Source organism: Aotus nancymaae, unplaced genomic scaffold (assembly GCF_030222135.1).
Source record: "Aotus nancymaae isolate 86718 unplaced genomic scaffold, 86718_ANA_hifiasm-v0.15.2.pri h1tg000006l, whole genome shotgun sequence".
In the NCBI taxonomy this organism is placed as follows: domain Eukaryota; kingdom Metazoa; phylum Chordata; class Mammalia; order Primates; family Aotidae; genus Aotus; species Aotus nancymaae.
In genome coordinates, this window is record NW_026988417.1 from 91,176,737 (window position 1) to 91,191,951 (window position 15,215).

General features: G+C 44.1%; 1 protein-coding gene across 5 annotated transcripts in view; it reads right to left on the minus strand.

Annotated features, from left to right (window-relative positions):
• Positions 1-2,580: 2,580 nt before the first annotated feature.
• TSPAN5 (tetraspanin 5) overlaps positions 2,581-15,215 on the minus strand; it is a 187,003-nt gene continuing 174,368 nt past the window's right edge. For 3 of the 5 annotated variants that reach the window (XM_012474811.3, XM_012474813.3, XM_064369453.1), the window contains 5 exons: positions 13,410-13,580; positions 11,042-11,167; positions 8,255-8,302; positions 8,031-8,147; positions 2,581-4,790 (listed from right to left, as the gene is read on the minus strand). In XM_012474811.3, the coding sequence (XP_012330234.1) occupies positions 4,725-4,790; positions 8,031-8,147; positions 8,255-8,302; positions 11,042-11,167; positions 13,410-13,580 (528 nt within the window). In that variant the 3' untranslated portion in view covers positions 2,581-4,724. Of the gene's footprint in view, positions 4,791-8,030; positions 8,173-8,254; positions 8,303-11,041; positions 11,168-13,409; positions 13,581-15,215 lie in introns of those variants that run through there. The other 2 variants (XM_012474812.2, XM_012474814.3) reach the window with 2 other exon arrangements.

The following is a 15,215-nucleotide window of genomic DNA, read 5'->3' on the forward strand; positions in this document are numbered from 1 at the left end:
GTGGCAAGTTTACAAGAGAACCACTCAGCATGAACACTCCAAAGCAAGCTGTACTTAATCCCTCAAGAAGTCCTAAAAACTGTCATTTCATTAAGTTAGAGACAGGGTCTTGCTGTGCCATCCAGGACGGAGTGCAGTGGTGCAATCAGACCTCACTGCAGCGTGAAAATCCCGGGCTCAAGCTGTCCTCTTGCCCCAGCCTCCGAGTAGCTGGGAGTACAGGTGCAGAACGCCAGGTCCAGCTAATTAAAAAAAAAATTCTTTTTTAGAGATGGGGTCTTGCTATGTTGCCCAGGCTAATTCTGAACTCCTGGCCTTAAGCAGTTCTCCTGCTTTGGCCTCCCAAAGTGCTGGGATTACAGGTGTAAGCCGCCTTGTCTGGCCTAAAACTGTAATTATATAAACTGTCTGTGGCAAACCCCTCCAAACAAAAAGGCACAGGTGAGTCTAAGGATGGCTTTGCTCCCCGTTGAGTTTGGCTTCTCTGCCCTGCTCCCTGCCCCCACTCGCCCCCCCCATCCCCCAGCTCTGACTGCCTTGTCTGTTATCAATGTCTATATTTTCTATCGATTTTATTGTGTCATCATGATAAAGCCAATGTTAATGTATTTTTCAGGAAAATGCTGCATTTTCCTCCTCACTCCGGAAGCGGGCAGCACCTAGAAGCAGTCCATGGCCTCCCTGGAGACAGCGCTGGCCATGAAATCCTGCTGGCCAGTGTTTATGGAGGGCTTCCCAGTTCTTCGTTGGAGGTCTAAACAAGATTTCCCTAGAGAAGGAGGGCTTCGCGGAATAAATGACAAAAAGAGCTGGGGTGGCCTGCCAGGTCACTGGGCTCCAGCTCCTCATTGTTCAGCCCACAGGCTTCCCAGGGCGCCTGTCCAAGCCAGCCCGAAACAGATGAAACTGCAAAATCACTCCATTCCTGCCCACACAAACACAGGGAAATGAATTATCACTTTGCATAATAAGAAAAAGCCAAGAGACACTTTAAGAATCCCCTTGAGGAAAGGACAGCTGGGACCTGTGGCAGGAAGAGGGCTGAAAGAAAAGTCCAGGATTATTACTCCCTGGGAGAAGGAAGAGGACGGACAAAGGAAATGTACTTCAAGTACTTCATGATGCCAAATTCTCATTAATTCCTGAGTTCATGTTTAAAAACTGTATATTTTTAAATTATACAAGCAATGATGTTAGTGGTAACCAGTCCAATAACAGAAAAAGAGAAATTTAACAAGCTTCCCCTAAAGTCTACTTCTACACACTGAAGAAACTTCTTACAAGTTTCTGAGTTTTATAGATAAAGCATCCTTTTACTTCTGAGGTCATTTTTGTTTTCTTTTTTGGCTTACAGTTTGCAACAAGCAAAGAGGGCCAATGTAGACAATAAGAAAACTCAAGAGGGGCCGGAGGAATCCCAGCACTTTGGGAGGCCGAGGCGGGTGGATCATGAGGTCAAGAGATCAAGACCATCCTGGTCAAAATGGTGGAAACTAAAAAATACAAAAATTCGCTGGGTGTGGTGGCATGCACCTGTGGTCTCAGCTACTCGGGAGGCTGAGGCAGGAGAATTGCTTGAACCTGGGAGGTGGAGGTTGCAGTGAGCAGAGATCGTGCCACTGCACTCCGGCCTGGCGCCTGGTGACAGAGGGAGACTCTGTCCCCCCTCCAAAAAAAAAAAGAAAAAGAAAACTCAAAAGCAGGGGATTGGCCATCTCCAACTACCACTGATAAATTTCCTGAATATCTAAATAACATTGTTGTTCAAATATCCGGGAAATGAGGCAAAATGTTTCTTGAGCAAGTCTGACACTATGTTGTCAGGATCTAAGTGTGCTATATGAACCTTAAAATTTGTTTTCATTTGATCTTTGAAAAAAGTCTTTAATCAGTTCTAACAACACAAGTCTTCTTCTGCAGTGATAATTCACAATGAAAGACATTTAAGCTGACATTTCCCAAATGGGTTTTTAAGATTCCGGCTCCAAGAGACTGTGAGAAATTATTTTCTTATAAAAAAGGTTGTGAATATTATCAACATTTATCTAAGCCTATAAGTCATAAATCCCACCAGGCATTAAATTTTCAAGGGAGCTTTTAAATCATACATACCCTAGGTCTCCCACTCCAGAACTGCTAGGGGTAAGTCTAGGGATCTGTATTTCACATGGTCCTCAAGTGACTGTAACCAGCAGATGACGACCTCATGGGCAGGGATTTCCTACATATGGGGCTCTGGCCTCTGTGTCTTATCAGTCAACATTTGAAAGTACAAAGAAACGCCCTTCTCAATTAGAAAATCTTACCTCTCCATTTCCCCTCCTAGAAAACTGGATCCCAAGAGCAATGCTTCTCAAAGGGTAGTTCCCAAACAGCATCACCTATGATCTTATCAGGATACAAATTCTCCATCCCCACCCCAGACCTACCAAGTTAGAAATTATGGGCATGGAGCAAACACATTCATGTGTTTAACAAGTCCTCCCAGGGATTCCGACACCTGCTAAAGCCTAAGAACCACTGGATTCAAAAAGTTCACAACTTCAAGAAAGAAGTAACGAAGACAGACACAACTCCATGTAAGGTAGAACCAAGTTTATTAATGACAGCTTTTATTACAACCACTCTCGAGTGTAAAAAATAAAGGGTGATTAATTAATATTTAAAACTCGTTCAGACTTGCTGTTTGGCCTTTCAGTGGATATGCCAAAGAGCAGGGATCGTGCCTGATTCTGAATCACTGGCCAGATGGAGTTCACTGGAGGATGAGCAATCAATGAAAAGACAAATGATGCCGACTGGAGGGCTTACGTCTACTCTGTGCTGGAAGGACATTACAAAATGGCAACTGGTGGGGACAGAGATGAAACAAGACAACCTTACAGTCAGAGTAAGACGTGAACACCTCTACCTATACAGAGACAAAAACACACACATGCAGAGCCATACACACACCCAAACTGTGAACACAAGCTTTGAAAAGAATTTCCTCTCTGTCCTTTCTCTGAGCAGACTGACACATTCATCAGCCACCACAATGTACCATGGGGCTGAAATAGAAAACCTTGCTTAATTTTCACAAAGTATGCTAGCTGGCTGCCCGTGATGTGCTGGCAAATCTGTCCGCACCGTAAAATGTGCCTGTGGTTTTCCCAGCATTCCACAGACTGATACCTGCTCCCCAGGATGGCAGCATCCGATGGACACCAACTGGATTAAAATCTAGAGGGCAAAACTCGTCCCTCCCACCACAAGTGCGGGGGGGAGCGGCAGCACCAGGAAGTGGTTCCCCACTTTGTGTTACAGAGTACTTGCCCCAGTTCAATGTGTTCCCCTCCAAAGTATTTGTGCTTTGATACCATCCTGATGATTAGTCTGCCTAAGAGAACTGAAGGAGCTATGGCCATGCACTATTTTCTTTTTTTAATAAAAGCAAACTAAAACCGGAAGAAGAAAAAGAAACCATTTAGAAGCTTTTTGACCGTGTCAATGTTGTTTCAAAATTGGGTTTAATTCCATTCACAGAGAAAGAAGGGGAGGGTGCAGAAGAGGCCACTCAGATTGACTATGGAAGAGAGTGCAGAGCCCATGGAAGCACGTGCGATGGCACAGCTGGTCTCTTCCCAGCCAGGCTGGGAGGACATGCCGCAGCCTCCCAAGACTGTGAAACTAGGAAATAAGTGCTGACCAAATAACATACTTAAATGTTTGTAGAAAAGCTGGCAGGAAAGGGAGATGATGGATTCAGATTCACAGGTCATGCAGGTTAAGATTTTATCAAAAATGAATGCTTGAGCTGAGTAAGAAAACACTAAAATTTAAGTGGAACCATATCATAGCTTTCACCTTTGGAAGACGAAAAACAACAAACAAACAAAACAAAATGACCCAGAATATTCCAGAGTTTCCAAAAATCCAACTGCTAATTTTGGCAGGGTGAGAAGAAGGGGGTATTTAACTAATACCTCTTCCTTAACCTCGTTTTCTCCTTGAATTTCACTGATAAACAAAGCTCAGCCTTACTTAGAAAAAAGGTCAGTCCTGCTAAAATACAGCATCATGAAATCTTCCAACGTTCTTGCTTGGTGTACATGAAATACACAATTTCTCTTATAAGGAGACTTTCCAGGATAGGCCAAGTGTGCTTGCCCAAGTGACTTGCCGAATACCATCACAAAACATGAACCCAAGGACGAGCTGTTTTCTTCTTCAGATGAGAGTTGCAAGTGTTTCCTAAAATGTGCATGGAGGGATGCCGGCAGACCACTGCCTCCCAGGCGAGGGGCCGACTCTTTGAGGAGATGCACTCCTATGGGCCATGGAACAGAAGGTGGTCCGTCCAAGGTGGGGTGAAGAGCAAAGCTGCCTCTCCCAGCCCTCCAATTACGGAAGGAGAGGACAAGACTGTATTTTCCGCAAATTCAAGTACATCCGGGTCCCCCACCCTCCCTTTTTCTCTTTTTTGGTAAGCATCCAACCATCCATCAATTCATGGCTACAGTAGAGATTCATGGCGCAACGACTTTCATACTGGTTATTTATTTTTTACAATTCTGTCAGTGAGCAGCATTTCCCAGTTTTACAGCCCCCTAATGGCAGCTCCATTAGGCAAGACTGCAGGCTGCACTGTGATTAGGTCCATGCAGCTTGGACATCAGTTCGGCACGCGGGAGGGTCCCGAAGGTGGGTCTGTCCGGTGTCTTGCAGCAGCGGTTGCAGGGGCTCTACCAGCTCGCCCTGACAGCTTCAATATCGCTAACCAAATTCTGGGCCAGGCATATCCCAAAAATCTGAGAAAGGGAGAAAATGTGAGTCAAACAGTGGCACTCTTAACTTCATTAGGCTCTTCCCTGGCCACTATGTCCCATTTTTCTAAATCGTTGATTTTTGAAATTTAAGATGTAATTCGTATGTGGTAAAAAGCATCCTTGTAATGTGTATACTTCAGTGGCTTTTAGTATATTCACAAAGCTATGCAACTATCACCACTATCTAATCACAGAACATTTCATTACCCCAACAAAAACCCCTGTACCTGTGAGCATCATTCACATTCCACGACCCCTACAGACCTGGCAAACACTATCCTACTTTCTGCCTCTGTGGATTGCCTCTTCCGGACTTCTCATATCAAGTGAATCATACGATATGTGGCTTTTGTGACTGTCGTTTTCATGCAACAAAATATTTCCAAGGTTCATTCACATGTACTATTAATGTATTCATTTTGATGGCTGAATGGTATTCCACTGCATGGACATGCCACATTTTATCTACTCCTCAGTTGATGGGTATTTGCATTGCGCTCCTATTTTGGCAATTATGAATAATTCTGCTATGAACATGAGCATACAAGTTTTTGGGTAAACGTTCTCAATTCACTCCTAGGAGTAGAATTGCTGGCTCATATGGTAGCTCTGTATTTTACTTTTGAGAAACGGCTACATTGTTTTCCAAAGAGGCTGCAACTTGTCATTTCCATCAGCAACATGAGGGTTCTGTTTTCTCCACATCCTTGCCAATACTTGTTATTGTCTGTCTTTTTTATTCTAACCACTTTAATAAGTATGAAGTATGTCGCTTTGAATTGCATTTCCTTAATGACTAATGACGTTGGTATCTTTTCATTGTGTGTGTGTGTGTATTTTTAAAATAATTTAAGAGACGGGGTCTTGCTCTGTTGCCCAGGCTGGAATGCAGTGGTGTGATCAGAGCTCAATGCAGCCTCAAAGGCCTGGTTTCAAGAAATCCTCCTGCCTCTGCTTCCCAAGTAGCTGGGATTACAGGGACAAGGCACCATGCCTGGCTGCCCGTTTTTAACTTGTCTTTTCATTGTTACGTTTTAAAAGTTCTTATATTTTCTAGATACTGGAAGTTATCTTTTCACTTTCTTGATGGTAGCATTTTCAGCACAGAAGTTTTATATTTTGAGTCCAATGTATCTACATTTATTTGGTTGTTTATGCTTTTCGTGTCATATCTGAGAAGACACTGCTTAATCCAAAGTCACAAAGATTTATGCCTGTGTTTGCTTCTGGTGTTCGACAGTGTTAGCTCTTATATTTAGGTCTTTGCTTAATTTTGAGTTAATTTTTACATACGGTGTGAGTTAGGAGTCTAAATTCATTATTTTGCACATCCAGTTTTCCCACTACCATTTGTTGAAATGACTGCTCTTTCCCTATTGAATGGTTTTCGTTCCCTTATGAAAAATCAACTGACCATAGATCTACAAGCTTATTTCTTCTTTTTTATTTTTTATTTTTGAGACAGGTTCTTACTCTGTCACCCAGGCTGGAGTGCAGTGGCGTGATCTTGGCTCACTGCAACCTCCCAGGCTCAGGCAATCCTCCCACCTCAGTCCCCCAAGTAGCTGGGACCAGTCCCCCAAGTAGCATGCGCCACCACGCCTGGTTAATTTTTGTATATTTTGTAGAGACAAAGTTTTGTCATGTTGCCCAGGCTGTTCTCAAACTCCTAAGTTTAAGTGATCCACCTGACTCGGCCTCCCAAAGTTCTGGAATTACAGGCATAAGTCACTGCACCTGGCCTTATTTCTTCTATTTTTTCTTTTTTTTTTTTTGAGACAGAGTCTTGCTCTGTCATCCAGGTTAGAGTGCAGTTTCACAATCCTGACTCACTGCAGCCTCAACCTTTTGGGCTCAAGTGATCCTCCCACCTCGGCCTGCTGAGGAGCTAGGACAATTGGCATGCGCCATCACGTTTGGCTAATTTTTAAAATTTTTACCTTTTGTAGAGACAAGGTCTTGCTATGTTGATCAGGCTAGTCTTGAACTCCTGGGCTCAAGCCATCCTGCAGCCTTGACCTCTCAAAGTGCTGGGATTATATCCATAAGCTACCACAGCTGGCCTGGTTTTATTTCTTGATTTTCAATTTATTCCACTGATCTATATGGCTAACCTTACTCAAGTACACACTCTATTGATTACTATATAGCTTTGTACTAAGTTTTGAACTGGGTAGTATGAATTCTCCAACTTTGTTTTACTTTTGCAAATTTGTTTTGGCTACTATGGGTCCCCTGCTTTTCCATATGAATTTTAGGATCAGCTTGTTCATTTTTGCTAAAAAGGTGGTTACAATTTTGATAGGGATTATACTGAATCTGTAGATCACTTTGAGGAGTGTTGTTATCTTAATAATATGAAGTTTCGTAATTGTGAACACAGGGTATCTTTATATTTACTTGGGTCTTCTTTAATTTCTTTCAACTATGTGCCCTTGGGAAAGTATCACACCAACAACATGAAGAATCCAGTGCTTGAGACTGGCAGGAAGAAAAGTGCTCCCTTCCCTCACTAGCACTTTGGCAAGGTGATTCGGGAGAGAAAGGGTTATGACATCTCTGTGAAACTCCCCAAAACCTTAACCTCACCACTGAGATACTTCTAACTATACATGTTTGACTCAGTTGCCACAATGCAGTATTATTGAGCCCATGTAAATGACGGAATGCCAGCAGGCAACTACTGATCTAATCAATGTCTCCATCTTAGAAAAAGAAAAGGTTTCCTCAAATATTTCATGATAGTAGCATCTAAACTCAGAGCTTTAGTAAAACACGTTCCCCAGCCCTCCAATGTGTCTTAAAAACTATGACAGGAAGGTTTTTGTTTTCCTTTTTTTTTCAAGATAGATAGGGTCTCGCTTTGTTGCCAAGCTGAAGTGCAGTGGCATGATCTTGGCTCACTGCAACCTCCACCTCCCGAGTTCAAGTGATTCTCCTGACTCAGCCTCCTGAGTAGCTGGGACTACAGGCGTGTGCCACCAGGCCCAGCTAATTTTTGTATTTTTAGTAGAGACAGGGTTTGGCCATGTTGGCCAAGATGGTCTCAATCTCTTGACCTTGTGATCCGCCCACCTTGGCCACCCAAAGGGCTGGGATTACAAATGTAAGCCACTGTGCCCGGCCCCTGACGGGAAGGTTTTTAAGCAAAGCTTCGATCCTGGCAAGGGCTCTCCCAGGGCATCATTTCCCTGTGATATCCATAAAAGACCCTTATCTTACCTGCAGCAATGCAATGCCTATGAAAATACCAGCCACGATGGTTAAATTGTCCTGCAACCACTTCTCAAACTGGGGCACACAGCCTTTTGTGTAGATTACAATCTGCTGGTCAACTTCCTTCACAAGGGAAGAGGAGAGCACACTGTCACAGATAGAGCACCAGGGACATGCCAAAGCTCCTCCAACACCCTTTGTGCTAAGCAACAAGGTAAGATTCCACTTACTGGTTTTTGCCTGGCATCATAGCCACACTGAGTGTTAATGACATCTTCCTAGAGAAGAAAGGAAAGAGAAAAGTGAAATTTACTCATTAAACAGAAAGCCCATCTAGAAATGAGCAGACCTCTGTTACACATTGGTAATAAAACGTGTATCTGAGCACAAAGACTGCAGCACTGTGTTAAACACTTTATACACGTGACCTCATGTCATTATTGTGACAATCTTCAGAGGTAGGTATTAAAATATGCCCTATTTTACAAAGAAGGAAAATTAAGGCTTGGAGAATATCAGAAAAGACAGCAAGTCTATCACACAGAAGGCTCAAGATTCAAAGTGTTGCCAACCCCAAGAAGCTTATGGGATTTAGGGAACTGGAGACACAGATAAAAAACATAACCTAACTCTTCATGTGTGATCTTTTGGATGGACTGCTACTTTTTAATCTATATACTTCTGTGTTAAATGGTTTTTCAATGAGCTTTTAATACTTAAAAAACAAAACAATGCCCCCATCACATATCACACGGACAACCTGATGTCTCACAGGGTCTGATCAGAAGCATGGGTTCCACTTTTCTGGGTTAGTTTATTTTCCTCCTCTGCTGGGTATGGGGCAGACTATGAGCTTAGAGTGCAAGGCATGAGCTAGCTCTACCCAGAGGATGTGTACGTGAAAGAGGAAGCATTAATGCCTCTGAGAATTCAGAATTCTCCTGAGGGACTGTTCACGTGGGACAGGAACTGGCGACAGGAGACGTGTTGTGCGGCACCCACTGGCCAGTGCAAGGCCGGCAGGATGAGCCCCTCGGGCTCTAAGCGGGCACTCTGCTGCCATGCGGCTCTCATCAGAAGGGAGAGGGAGACGAGCTGGTGGGAAAGGGCAGCCCAGCCGGCGGGGCAGCACAGTCCTTAGTGACTTCGTCTCCTCCTCAGACCAAGAGAAATAGGCGAGGTGGCCCCCGGGGGGCAGCCTGCAAGAAGTTCTGCTTTTGCACTCCTTTTCCAAGACCACAGCTCTTTTTAAGAGCCCGACGGCCTCCACCATAGGAAGGAGCATCCCCACTGAGCTCGTCAGCACCCACTTGGCTCTGCTTCTGGGGGGATAGGGCGAGCCTTGAGGAGTACATTTGCGGACTGCAGGGCCAGAGAACGGTTGAGGAGACCCAGAAGAGCTCTGTGGTTAGGAGTGCGCACAGATGTGCAGAGTAACCCCTCGGGTTTGTCATGCTAACACTAGAAAGTTGCTTTTTTTGTTTGTTTTTTTGAGACTAAGCCTTACTCTGTTGCCGAGGCTGGAGTGCAATGGCGTAATCTCAGCTCACCACAACCTCTACCTCCTGGATTCAAGTGATTCTCCTGTCTTAGCCTCCCAAGTAGCTGGCACTATAGGCATGTGCCACCACCCCGAGCTAATTTTTGTATTTTTAGCAGAGACAGGGTTGGTCTCAATCTCTTGACCTTGTGATCCACCTGCCTCGGCCTCCCAAAGTGCTGGGATTACAGGCGTGAGCCACTGCACTCAGGCTGGAGTGCAGTGGTGCAATCTCGTCTCACTGCAACCTCTGCCTCCCTAGTTCAAGCAATTCCCCTGCCTCAGCCTCCCGAGTAGATGGGACTACAGGCACGTGCCACCGTGCCCAGCTAATTTTTTTTTTTTTTTTTAATTTTAGTAGAGACAGGGTTTCACTATGTTGGCCAGGATGGTCTCGATCTACTGACCTCGTGATCCACCCGCCTAGGCCTCCCAAAGTGCTGGGATTACAGGCGTGAGCCCCGTGCCCGTCCTTTTTCTTTTTTTTAAAGAACTGTGGTCTCACTGTCACCCAGGATGGAGTGCAGTGGCATGATCATGGGTCACTGCAGCCTCCAACCCCTGAGCTCAAGTGATCCTCCCATCTCAGCCTCCAGGATAGCTGGGACCACAGGTGTGTGCCACCACACATGGCTAATTTTTTAAATTTTTTGTAGGGATAGGGTCTCACTCTGTTGCTCAGCCAGGTGTTTAACTCCTGGGCTCAAGGGATCCTCCCACCTGAGCCCCCAAAGTGCTGGGATTACAGGTGTGAACTACTATGCCTGGCTTGAGAAGTGCATTTTAAGTCATTCTATATATCAGGCACATGATTTGACCCAAAACATAATCAAACCTGTGGCAAAAGAGAGTGATTTATAAATAGATTTTATATTTTATTCTTTTTTTAAAATAAAATGCAAACTGCGATTCCTGTCGTCATTATGACTCTCAAGAGTCCAGCCGCTGTGGTCTTTCTACACAGCAGTCCAGCCCTGTCTTGTCTGGAACTCTCCTCCTACTCCTAATATTTCCCCTAGAACCGAGCCAAAAAGAAAAGGGTTACTAACCCCAAACCAATGCACAGAGCTCTTATAGGAGCCTGCCCTTCTCATAAAGAAAGACTAACAGGGATACAGGTGGCTGCCTAGGTCTCATACTCCACTCCGTCACCTGCAGGCAGTGGAAGCATGGGAAAGCCATTTATACCTCGTGTGCCTTGATTTCTTCCCCGGAAAAGGGAGGGTAATGGTGACATCTGCCGGTAGGAATGTCTCCAACTTAAAGGCTTAGAATAGGAACCAGCATGCACTGCTAAATTAATGCCAGCAATTATTACTCCTACTAGGAAGATTTGAGCACTGTACCCCCTACAGAAGCTACAATTAGGAGTAACCAGGTAAAAAGAGGTTTCAACAAAAAAATCACTGTGCCCATCCCATGCATACTCTCGGCTTGATGTCCAGAGTAGGCCAATAGTTCACTGGCATTCACTTACTGCAGGGTCTTTAGTGCAGCAGGAGAATGGAACGCCACATCGCTCTCGACTTGCATTGGAATCTGTGCAATTGAAGTAAATATTTAGGTTCCAATCATCAGCTCCAAAAGCCCCACAGCACTGCCACTAGAGCAAACAGGAAAGAATTAGAACATCCCAACTTGGAGGCAAGCAGGTGCCTACACTCACACCCGCCGAACGACACCCAGCTTCTGCCAGTTCTGACCTTCTTTTCTGTCCCAGACTTTATTTTTAAGTCAAACTGAACCTAAATGGCCCATATAAAAGCTTCCAAAGTAATTAAGGCTGAAGGTTTGTAGGGATGCGTTGGCACGTGATTTAAACGACTGATGAGATCCGTGGTGTTAGGTGGAGGAAGGGCAGAGCAGCTGTACAGCAGGGCTCAGTTAGAACAAGATCTGTTTGGCTTGGGCATGTCATTCTAGAAGGAGAAACGAACATTCTAGAAGGGTAAATAAGACACCAACAACTGTGGTAGTGACTGAAGGAGGCAAGTGGGGTTATGGGTGTGCTACTATAGGCTTACTTTTTTAAAGTTTGGATCTCTACATTCTAATGGTTCGTTAAAGATCTGATTTATGGAGGTAAAACTGAAATGCAATTATCTGCACATTGTATAAACTTTGCTAAATTTTGACATCTGTACATATCACAAAACCATCACCACGATCAAGAAATATATAGTTAATATATCCATCACTGCCAGGAATTTTAGAGCTTTACTTTTTACATTTGTTCTACTCTGAATTTGTTTAAAAACAAGAGCATGTGTTTTACATTTTCAACTTAAAAATGTCAGTCTTCCAATTAAAATATAATAAAACAACCATTTACATTCAGTGGTTCTTAAATGCGGCCGAGTCAAAGGCTGCTAAACAACCCTTTCCTCACTCCCCTGGGATGTACTTTCTCTACTTTTCTGAGTTAAATAAATATCAAGCCTCAACCATTTGAAGACTTTCTGGGCCAATAGCGACTTCTAAACATTAAATTCCATGATGCAAAAACAAAATCACATGAAACCGCAGTGTTTCCATATAGAGCACACAGCATTCCAAGACAACATGGTCCTTCCAGGGCTTGGAGCATGCATTTCGAGGTGTGTCCACAAAGCTCCATCAAAGTGCCATGCAAGCCAGTCAGGAATAATGCCTGGGAAGGGATTATCCGGGAGCCTGCACCCACTAGGACTGAATGAAAGAGTGAAGTGGGCTGAGGACATGAATCAGGGCTTAATTTCCCACTTAAGGTACAACTTACTCCAGGACGGATGCTGCTGCCGCTGAACAAAACCACATAACCCCGCTCAGTCCTGAGTGCCTAAGGAAGCAGGTGGCCTCCCTCGTGACGAGTGTTGACATGGCTGCTGCCTCCCTTCATCAGAGGTATAAAACTGTCCAACCCCAAGCAGGCTACCGGTTCACTGGGCTTCTGCTTGCCCTCCGGTCCTGCCATATACATGAATGCCACAGACACCACTATCCAAGTCTGCTCAGCCTACCTGACTTTTCAGTGCAGGCATATAAACACCTGCAAATCTGTAGGACCTGACACCTTGAGCCTAATATCAAAACATGTATGTCTCATCAGAGTGTCATAATAGCCCTGAGAGTTAGACAGTAGCTAGTATTATTTCCATTTTACCACTGGGAAAATAGGTCAAGGTCCCGTGAGCCCAGGGTCCCTTATCAGATTTTGGCACTAGACCTGTGTCTTTTGGTCCTTTGCATTCTCAGTGAAACGAGACATCTGCCACTTTGCTGGCACTGAAGAAGCCATTTCACAGGTATGCTCAGGGACCAGAGGGAGTGGCCCAGACTCCACTGCACAGATTCTTCACTTGTTAGAAGCCACTGGGCCGTAGGAATTTCTAAGCTTATGCTTTTAACTGCACGTGCAATAATATTTGGATAGCCACTTTGTGGCAAATTTTTCTGTTAATAAGTAGATTCTTATAAGCTGTGAAATATCAAGGATTACCAAAAAAGGGGGCAAGGAATAAGAAAGATCCGTATTTAATAACCAAGGAAAACTTTAAACCTGGAGCAAAACAATGTTCCTCAAACACAAATAGGAAAGGACATCCATGATTAGAACTTTTTGCTCAAGCATCTTCTTCTTTGTTCCTCTAACTTAACAGAAGTTGAAACAAGTAAAAATGGGACATTTCCATTTAGAATAGAAATCCTGTTAAGTCATAGAGCAAGTCGGAAAATAATAAACAGAAACCCACGCAGCACAGTCAGGTAGTTTCCAGCTGGCAGATGCAGAAACCAGGAAGGATATTCACTGGGGTCATCGTTCGGAGAACTTTAACTTGAAAACAAACCAACCAGTTTAAACTTACATATTCCTGGGTGAAGTCTATGAGGTTCTGCAAGTCAATGTCATCCCGATATGCTCTGATGTTGTTGTTTATAAAGAAATACAGCTGGTCTTTGATCCAGTCTTTGAAAACAAATGCTAGAACTCCGGCAGTGAGCTCCAGGAAGAAAATAATTCCCAGGAACACAGAAAACTAAGACAAAAGACACATACACAGAGAACAGTTACAAGGGCTATTTTGATCATATGTAGCTAAGTGGTTCCTCTCTAAACAGGTCTGTAATTACACTGGATTGTGACACATCTCCAAAGCAGATAATCTTCAGTTTCTGCAGATTCATTAATAGAATATTACACTCCAAGAAAGGACTTTTAAAAATTAAAAATCATTTCATAATCACATTTTAGGGTCTCTGGTGTTCCATTTGATAATTAACCAACAAAGCCCATAAGCAAACATGGATAATAAGAATTTCTCGTTAGACCCACATTAAGGCCTAATGAATTTCTCATGATTAATGTACTGCCAGATGCTTGAGCAATGACCTGCCCCTATCTCTAGTAAGCATCTGTAACTTGAAAGATAGATTATTCCAATATTTTAAGATCGCCTGTCATTTGGTACTGTGGCCTTGGTTCTCTTATGCAATATATTCCTTTTATGGATTCAGACACTATTTTAATTCTCCTTTGCACCTGCTTTACAGGGGAAAGTAACAGATGTGTTCATCTTAGATGAAGGGGTCAAAGAGGAAGTAGTGGGGTGGGCAGTGACTGTGACATGAAAATGGTTTCCCGTCATAAAAACAAAACGAAACCCCAGAGTTGAGGGCTTTCTTGGGAATGGTAGCTGTGCTTACCTTCCTCTAGGAAGCACGGGCCCCAGCAACATTTTAAGTGACATCAAAATGCAGCCGAAGGGAAACTTCTGCTTAAGGTAAACAACAAGGGGTTGAAAAGAAGGGCTCAAAGCCATGAGGCCATGTGGTAACTGCCCGTAACTCTGGAGAAATTTCCCTTCCATCTAGAAAACTCAGAAGAGTCTCAGCTTAGTCATATCGACCTTCTGCTCACACCCACTGTTTTTTCCACCTCCTACCATCCTGTATTCTCAACCTTCTCAAACTTTGTTGTTAAAATAGATTATGAGAAATGAGCTGTGGAGGACCAGAGGGTACACTGCGGGTAAACTTCTGGTAGCAACAGCAGAGAGGGTGACATGGGGCCACAACTGAAGGCCACGTGCAGAACAGTGAGCGTCTGAGGAGGTGGAGAGTGCTCAGGCCTGCAGTTCCGTCTTCAGCAAGCAGACAAGGAGCCACCAGCCAAGAGAAAAATATATTGGGAGGGGTGCAAAGGAAACAACAGTTACTCATTAAAAGAAAAAAGCCAAAACAACATTTATTCATTCAGCAAACATCTACTGAATGATCCACAATGGGTCAGGCCCCGAGGTAGGTGGGCTTTGCAGAAGCAAGGATGAGTAACACCATACCCCTTACCTTCAAAGACGTCCCCCAGTCTTATGTGATCAGGGGGAGGCTAGGAGCAGGGAGTGGGAAGGACCATTACACATTAGATGTCTGCAGATCTGACAGTGTTTGTCTAGGGTGCCAAGTACTGCTTTGTGAGGGTGGGCGTGGGAGGAGGGGTGGAAGGTGGAAATAAGTGCCTGGCAAAGTTTTTGGACTCCCTGGTTTAGGCCCCCATTCTAGACCCTCCAGCTCAGCCCTTCAGGTCTCCCAAGAGTTCCTGGTTATATATCCTTCATGAATTCACTGGAAATGGAATTTCAACAGTTCTTTCAGCCTCCCAAAGTGCTGGGATT